At 37.7% G+C, this 8,635-nt stretch overlaps 2 protein-coding genes across 2 annotated transcripts; one reads left to right on the plus strand and one right to left on the minus strand.

Moving 5' to 3' along the window:
- Positions 1-711: 711 nt before the first annotated feature.
- LOC124409378 (uncharacterized protein K02A2.6-like) lies at positions 712-4,147 on the minus strand. Its single transcript, XM_046886961.1, has 3 exons — positions 4,082-4,147; positions 2,555-3,999; positions 712-2,491 (listed from the first exon to the last, which is right to left on the minus strand). Exons 1-3 carry the CDS (start codon positions 4,145-4,147, stop codon positions 712-714), a joined length of 3,291 nt encoding a protein of 1,096 aa, XP_046742917.1.
- A 1,807-nt stretch (positions 4,148-5,954) lies between these two features.
- On the plus strand, positions 5,955-8,417 carry LOC124409385 (zinc finger MYM-type protein 1-like). Its single transcript, XM_046886973.1, has 3 exons — positions 5,955-5,970; positions 6,041-8,274; positions 8,355-8,417. The coding sequence occupies exons 1-3, from the start codon at positions 5,955-5,957 to the stop codon at positions 8,415-8,417; spliced, it is 2,313 nt and encodes a 770-aa protein (XP_046742929.1).
- The last annotated feature ends 218 nt before the right edge of the window (positions 8,418-8,635 follow it).

Here is an 8,635-nt window from a genome sequence, read left to right on the forward strand (position 1 = left end):
TCCATCGCTTAAACCATTCAAAAAACTTCAGCTGTACATGTACGATGTGACGAGCACACAATACCCAACGCAAACTGTGCAGCTCGAAACGTCATGTTACTCCAAAATTTGTTACTGAATCACCATGTTGTACGGATGGCGACGGTGAGCGATTTGTGCTACTGCGCAGAAGCATCTACAAGAACGACCCCGCATTCCTGGCGGAAATATCATCCCGGTTACGATACTGTTGAATAAAATTATTGTACTAACGTTATAAAGTAATTTCAATACAGCTTTTTTTTTAAATATTTATGTATTAATTTGATACCTCACCTTTCGCTGTTTAGAGTATAATTTCTCCCATACTAATATCATTATTAGGATGAGGAAGGTTTTACGCTAAATGATAAACGCATAATAATTTCATTTATATTTTTATTGAACGCATGACTTTTACAAGGTGGTGGATATACGTGATGTGTAGATCATACATAAATAAATTCAAGTTGGTTATAGGGTCCACCAAGGTAGCGTATGTGCTGTTAGTATGTTATTAAAAACACATAATTAAGTCTTCATGACATTTTATTAAGGCAATACAAGTAATATATAATTAACAAGCTGCATCCATGTTAGCACACGCTCTCGGCAATCTCTTGCTGCTACTTCGCATGCATACCAACCTTACTTCTAATAATTCCCTAGTCCTCAACATCTCCCTTTTTTAAGTCAAGTTTCATAATCTCTGAATCTTACTGGAGGCTGCCTTAGTCTCTGAGGTCTCTCACCCCGATTCTGTTCATCACCAATCACAGCATTTGGCTCATTTCTCATTTGATTTTCAATTATTGAATCATATATGCTTACATGAGTTCTACATGGGAACTCATTCTTTGATTCTCTTATATGTATTTTATTTCTACGATAAACCTGACCAGTTTCACTTTGTTGAACAAAGTACGACCTTGGGGCACTACTTTTACCTATTATCTTTGCAGGCTCCCACATCCTTCCTCTCTGAAGTAAAACACTTTGATCTAGCTCTAGCTCAGGCCTTTCTTTACTTTTCTTATCAAACTTTTTCTTTACTATCTGTTGCTTATGCTTTAATTTTGTACATACTTTCTTATTATCTATGACTTTAGGTTCTAATGATTTTTGGATTATTGGTAACTTCGTTTTCAACCTGCGATTCATCATCAATTCTGATGGGGTATAGTCAATTCCAGTTATTTTAGTGTTTCTATAATTAAGCAATGCTACATCTAAATCACAACCTTTTTTTAGTATCGCTTTTGCTATTTTTACACCACTCTCTGCAAATCCATTACTTTGTGGGTATCTCGGACTGCTATTAATTATCTGAAATTCAAATTCTTTTGCAAATTGTTTAAATGCATATGACGCATATGGCATGTTGTCCGCTATTAGCATATCAGGTATCCCATGGGTTGCAAAGCACACTTTAAATTTCTGTATTAATTCGTCAGCAGTTTTACCCGATGTTGGTATCACTTCAAGCCATTTTGAAAAATAATCGAATATTATTAAGTAATTTTTTCCTGCATGTTCACACATGTCTGATGCGATTTTGGCAAAAGGTCTATCCAATATTTCATGATTGATGAGTGGTTTTTTTGTGTTATTTGGCAAATATCGCTCACAACTCTTACACTCGGATACAAACTCAATTATGTCTTTTGTCATTTCTGGCCAAAACAATGCCTCTTTCAGTCTTTCTGTGGTTTTATTTATCCCTACATGCCCTTCATGAGCTAATCTCATCATCTCTAATCTTAATTTACTTGGTACGATTAATCTATCCTTATACAACAAGATATCCTCGACTAGACTAATTTCACTTTTATAGCTCTTGAATTTTTGGACTTCATCTGGTACTTTTGATGGCCATCCATCAATGCAGAATTTTTTTAGTAATTTCAACACTGGTTCCTCTTCGATTCTTTTTTGGAACTCTGATTTTTTAGCATCCGTTATGTTCACTATTGCTTGGACATTGTGTATTACTTCTAGCATTGTTGGATCGTCATCTATGACATCACTCAAATAATTTCTAGACAACAAGTCCGCCACATACATTTGCTTTCCTGGCATGTATTGCAAATTTATCAGATATTTATTGAGTTTCGTTTTTATTCTTTGAAGCCTCGGTGACACTATGTCAGCTAATTTTTTATTCATTATCGCAACTAGCGGCTTATGGTCCGTCCACACATTAACATGTCTCCCGTAGATGTAATAGTGAAATTTTTTGACAGCGAACCAAACCGCTAAGAACTCTTTTTCTATCTGAGCATAGTTTTTTTCTGCATCCGTTAAGCTCCTTGAAAAAAATGATACAGGTTTATTATTTTGTAACAGACAGCAACCCAAACCATCTTTTGATGCATCAGTTTGTATTGTTATTTGTTTTTTACAATCAAAGTTTGACAGTACTGGCGCTCGCGTCAGTAATTGTTTCAACTCTGACAGTGCTTTTTCATGTTTACTGGTTCATGCAAAAACTACATCTTCTTTTAGTAAGTTTCTGAGTGGAGCAGATAGCTCTGACAATTTTGGCATGAAACTTCGGAAGTAATTGAACATCCCCATAATTTTTTGTAAGCCATTTTTGTCTGTTGGTGCTTTTAACTGTAAAATTGCTCTAATTCTCTCAGGATCTATTTCTATGCCTTGAGCTGAAAAAATGTGACCCAGATATTTAACCTTATCAACTTTATATTGTACTTTATTGGGGTTGAATCTAACATTTCTTTCTCTTGCTCTGTTTAACACTTTCTCTAAAATTTTATCATGTTCTTCCTCACTTGTTCCTGCAATTAACAAGTCATCAAAGTAAATTATTACACCCTTTATGTCCCCAAAATTTTCCTGATTTATTTTTTGAAATAGTTCCGGTGCCATATTTAACCCAAAAGGCATTCTGCAAAATTTATAGTATCCAAACGGTGAGCTGAATGTGCACACATCACTTGACTTTTCATCCAATTCTACATGGTAATACCCATCTTTTAAATCTAGAACTGTAAACCAAGTTTTTCCTGTTAGTTTTGAACAAACTTCTTCAACCGTTGGTATTAGAAAGTATTCTCGCTTTATATATTTGTTTAAATCTGCTGGATCTAAACACACCCTCAGTGTTTTATTTTGTTTCTCCACAATAACTAAATTACTTGCCCACTCAACTTGGCCTGTAACTTTTTGTATGATGCCTCTAGATTCCAAATCATCTAAAGTTTGTTTCAGTTTTTCCTTTATTGCTAACGGGACTCTACGAGGCGCCCTAACAACTGGTATTGCATCTTCTACCAGTTTGATTGCACATTTTTTATTGAACTTACCTATTCCTTCAAAGAGATCTCGGTGTCTATTAATAAGTCCATTTTTTTCTTTATATTCTACATTTTCAATCCTTTTTACTAACCCTAGCTGAGTACAGGACTCTAGTCCTAGCAACGGTGTCGAATCATTATCAACTATTACAAAATTCAGACATTTTCTTGTTCCTTTGACTTCGCAAATTAATTTTACAGTTCCAAGTGGTGACCATTTCGTACCTCCATACGCTTCTAATACTATTTTGGTTTTTTCAATTTTTTCTTTACCACCCAGCGACTCTAACACTTGTTTAGGTATTATATTTACCTGTGCGCCTGTGTCTAACTTAAATTTTATAATCTTGTCACTTACTTTTAGATTTTCATACCACGATAACGACTCTACTTTCGATATTACATTTATCACAGACTTGACTAGCAGCGTCTCTATCTCGTCACTGTTTTCTTCGTCCGCCTCTTCAAGCTCCTGAACGATCTTCACTCTGCAAGCGACTTTCCAGTGATTTAATTTCCCGCATCGAGCACACTTTTTTCCAAATGCTGGGCACTGGTTGACTCCATGTTTGGTTTGACATCTCGTGCATAAAAATGTGTTATGTTTTTCTTTTGACTTTTTGACGTACTCTTTTTTCTTGACAACACTGACTTTATTTTCTTCCTGCACAATTTTAACTTGATCCCTTGTTACTTCACAGGATCTACAGATATTTATTACCTTCTCTAAGGTCACCTCCTCTAACCCGATGAGTCGTTCCTGCAATCCTCTGTCGCAATTCCGAGTACAATTCGGTCCCGAAGCATCTCATCTTCACTATTTATAAATTCACATTTTTTTTTAATTTTTTTTAGGTCAGTAACAAAGTGATCAAATGGCTCATTTTCTTCTTGTTTTCGGTTGTAGAACAGGAATCTTTCGTAAATAATATTTTTCTTTGGGTTCACATATTTCTCAAATTCTTGTACTACGCGGTTGAATTCTTTTCTTTCTTCATTTGACAGTTTAAAATTATTGAAGATATCAATTCCTTCTTCACCCATAAAATTCAGAAGTAACGCTACCTTAACCTCATCTGTTGAGTTATTTTTTTCCGCAGCTAGCAAATAAATTTCAAAATGTTGTTTAAATTTCTTAAAATTTTCCAATATGTTGCCTTCAAATTTACATGGACCCGGTATTCTCGCGTCCATCTTGTTGTGGAATCACGTGTATCGTTGACGCTCAGTTACTGTAGACAATTTGATGCACTATTCCTTTCTTTTTTTAAACTTTTGACTTCACTTGACCGACTGCGCCATGTTAGTATGTTATTAAAAACACATAATTAAGTCTTCATGACATTTTATTAAGGCAATACAAGTAATATATAATTAACAAGCTGCATCCATGTTAGCACACGCTCTCGGCAATCTCTTGCTGCTACTTCGCATGCATACCAACCTTACTTCTAATAATTCCCTAGTCCTCAACATGTGCAATCGTGCATCTTTACTGGCTGTGGTCACCTTATGGAACAGCTCTTTGTCTTCTTGGAGTGCTTTATTCAACCGGTTTGGAAGAAAAATGGTAAAGGAATCCTCCAAGTCTGCAACCACTTTGTCGCCGAACTTCGTTTTCACTCGACGAACACTGCTTACTCCGTACTCGTAGTATTCGTCAAGGTCTGCCAGCTTTTTCAATGGCAAGAAAGTCTCCAAGCGTGCGATTCCATTTAATTTTGTGAAGTCCATGATGATGGTTACTGTTGAGTCGTATTTCCTCAAATCTTTTTGTGAGTTGATGCAGTTCGGATCTGATTTGTAGGAGTTGTTTTACTTCTTCGATATTCTTGATTAAAAGTTGCAGACGCTTCTTGAATTCACGTTGTTGTTGATGAGGAGTACTTTTCATGAAGAACAGCTTCAAACTGACGCTGACCTTTGCGGTTCCAACTTTTATAACACTGCTCCCCCACTTGCGTGTTGAAATTTGGTGGGGAGGGGAAAAGAATGTCACATGGTTAAAATCACTTCAGACTTCGGACTTTTGATAAGAATGACACGTGGTTCGATATCGTGGGAACGGAATGTCACGTGGTTCACCCCAGCCATTCTCGGAACTATTAATTGTCGAATGTTAGGTGGTTGGTATCGGATTACCGAAAACAATTCTCGGAACTGTTAATTGTGGAATGTAGGGTATCAAATATCGTGGCTCACCCTAGCCATTCTCGGAACTATCAATTGTCGAATGTTGGGTGGTTGATATCGGGTTATCGAAAACAATTCTCGGAGCTGATATTTGAGGAATGTAGGGTGTCAAATATCAGACTGCAAGCCGCTCAAGGTTAACCGAAACATTCCTGAGATGGGGACGTTGGGAACAGAAGGGTTTGCGTCTCCGCTATACCTCGACCGTCGGTAGGGGGGATGACAGCGAGACCAATGGTAAAGCCGCGTGATTTTGATCTTCGGTCGATAAAACGGTCGGTAAAGCAGCAAGATTTTGACCTTCGGCTGATAACACTGTCGGTAAGGTCAAACCTTCGATCGATAAAAAGGTAGCGCCATTTTGATCTTTGGTCGGTACAGCGGACTGTGACGTCATCGCGGGGAAAGGGTTTGAGTCTGGGGAAAATGTCGGTAAGTGTCGGTTACAGGAATCTATACGCAGAACTCTCCTTGTATTACTACTTTCAATGTATTTGTTGCATACAACAAAGGAGCGGCGACAGCAGATGAAGTAACTATCTACTTTTCAAGAGATCCAGCGTCGTGGCCAAAAATCGATGAAACCTTGCGTTCATACTGGGTGCAAAAAGGACCATCATCCTGTCAAAATAGAGACTGTGACTTCAATGGGTCGGCACGTAGTTATGAAGAAGGTAGCAAGACGAAGATAAGAACTTTACAGAAATCACTTTTCAAACGACGGCTACAGAATGGTGAAACTGTGGATCGCGAATGGCTTTTATATTCACCGTCGGAAGGACATGTTTATTATTTTGTTTGCCGTTTGTTCGCCTCTGAAGTAAGTCCCTTTTCGTTGGGGGGGTTCAACGATTGGAAGCATGCAGCTACTCGTGTTGCAGAGCACGAGCACAGTACTCGGCATATGAAGTGCCTGTTGACATATCATTCGCGTAAAAAGGAGACTGGTTGTATCGATACAGAATTGCTATCGCAGTTGCACGATGAACAAAATTATTGGGAAGAGGTCTTGAAAAGAGTAGTTGCAGTCGTAAAACTTCTCGCATCGCGAGGTCTCGCATTCCGAGGTGATAATCAAACCATAGGATCACCTCGCAACGGCAATTACTTAGGTATACTAGAACTTTTCGGTCAGTTTGATCCATTCATTGCTAAATATATCAGCACCCATGCGAATAAAGGGAAAGGTACAACTTCGTACTTATCAGCCAGCACTTGTGAGGAGTTTATAGAGCTGATGAGTGAAAAAGTAGATATGTACATTGTTGCTGAATTAAGAGAAGCAAAATATTACTCTCTCAGCGTAGATTCCACTCCTGACATCACCCACACAGATCAGTTGACATTTATTGTACGGTATTTAAATAATAGCGGTCCAATCGAGAGATTTCTAGAGTTCATTTCAATCCACGAACATGGAGCCGAGTATATGGCAGATGTAATTGTTAACTTTTTGCGAGATAATCACATTTCCTTAGCTGATTGCCGTGGTCAGTCGTATGATAATGCGTCCAATATGGCAGGTCGTTATGCGGGATTGCAAGCAAAGATTAGAGATCAGAACAAATTTGCTGAATTCGTACCATGTGCAGGTCACTCCTTGAACTTGGTAGGCGTTAAGGCAGCCGAATGTAATTCGCATATGACATCGTATTTTTCATATCTGCAACGATTATATACATTTTATTCTGCTTCACCATATCGTTGGCAGAATTTAGTCTCTGTATTAGGTCCAGAACATAAAGTCATGAAAGCACCATCTACTACGCGGTGGTCAGCTCGTGCTGATGCAGTGAAAGCTTTTTCTAAGGGGTATAATCAAGTTCGCATAGCTCTTGACGCCTTGTCAAACAATGAACGACAGTCAAGTGAAACGAGACATGAAGCTAAATGCATCTGCAAAAAAATGGATAAAATTGAAATTGCTTTTCTGACTGTGGTGTGGAATGATCTCTTGACTCGCATTCACGAAACAAACTTGACTTTGCAGAAGGAAGATATGAATCTATCTTTAGCAGTAATTCTGATCAAATCTCTGGAGGCATATATTCAAGATTGTAGAGATAAATTTGCTGCTGACTTGGATAAAGCAATGGTTTTAGTAATGAGGGATTCGAATTCCAATCAGAGAATTAGGCAACGAAGTGTTAGACTCACGCGCTTCGAGGGACAAGCTGAGCACGTGGCACTCGATGAAAATCAAAAATTAAAGATTGAAATGTTTCTTCCTATCATTGATTCTATCATTCATAATCTGACAGTACGCCGCAAAGCCTATGATCGATTTAACGATAATTTCGGATTCTTCCTGACTCCACGAACCATGAACATTGATCAAATCGCTGATCACTGTGAAAGTCTCGCACACTTTTATCATGAGGATAGAAACAAAGAAAGTTTAATAGCAGAGTGCGTTCAACTCAAACACTATTTGCACCAGATTGGAGATCTAGAGGGAGCGATATCTATGTCTGATCTATACAGACAAATAAAAACCGACGGTTTAGAAACCCTGTTTCCTAACGTAGAAATATCACTTCGTATATTTCTGTGTATGATGGTTACGAACTGTAGTGGCGAGCGCTCATTTTCGAAACTTAAACTAATCAAAAATGAAATTCGAAACACAATGACGCAAAAAAGATTAAATAACCTTTCTCTGCTTAGTATTGAGTCTGATTTAGTAGACATCATTGATTTTAAAAATCTTATTACCGATTTTGCCGCGAAAAAATGCAGAAGAAAGGTAAAAAATATGTGAATCTCTTGAAGTCCGAATAAAGCTGTTACGACTCTTAATCAATGGTTTTTATTTTCAATTATTAGGCAAGAAATAGGATAATAGGGGGGCCCCGAAGATTTCCTGGCCCAGGGCCCCCGCATTCTTAAAGACGGCACTGATCATTTTACGGTCAAGTGTTCGCTTCAATATTAAGACATTTTACTTTTCGATCAAACGTGGCACAGAAATGTGAAAAGACTGTAGAATCTTGGGAAAATATTCGGCGTATTTTAATGTGTTGTGTATGATTGAGTGAATGAATGTGTAAGGGTTATTTTATATTCAATTGTTCGAATATTGAATTACCCAACCATAAACACGTTTT

The sequence above is a fragment of the Diprion similis genome, chromosome 1, assembly GCF_021155765.1.
Source record: "Diprion similis isolate iyDipSimi1 chromosome 1, iyDipSimi1.1, whole genome shotgun sequence".
NCBI classification, from domain to species: domain Eukaryota; kingdom Metazoa; phylum Arthropoda; class Insecta; order Hymenoptera; family Diprionidae; genus Diprion; species Diprion similis.

Bases quoted from the DNA above. Each gene is read 5' to 3' on its own strand.
- LOC124409378 (XM_046886961.1), bottom strand. From the start codon at position 4,147: ATGAGATGCTTCGGGACCGAATTGTACTCGGAATTGCGACAGAGGATT. The intron at 4,000-4,081 runs GTTAGAGGAGGT...AAAATTGTGCAG, and splicing joins TTGCAGGAACGACTCATCGG to GAAGAAAATAAAGTCAGTGT. The intron at 2,492-2,554 runs GTCAGAGCTATC...TGCATGAACCAG, and splicing joins CGAAGTTTCATGCCAAAATT to TAAACATGAAAAAGCACTGT.
- LOC124409385 (XM_046886973.1), top strand. The intron at 8,275-8,354 runs GTAAAAAATATG...TTCAATTATTAG, and splicing joins CGAAAAAATGCAGAAGAAAG to GCAAGAAATAGGATAATAGG.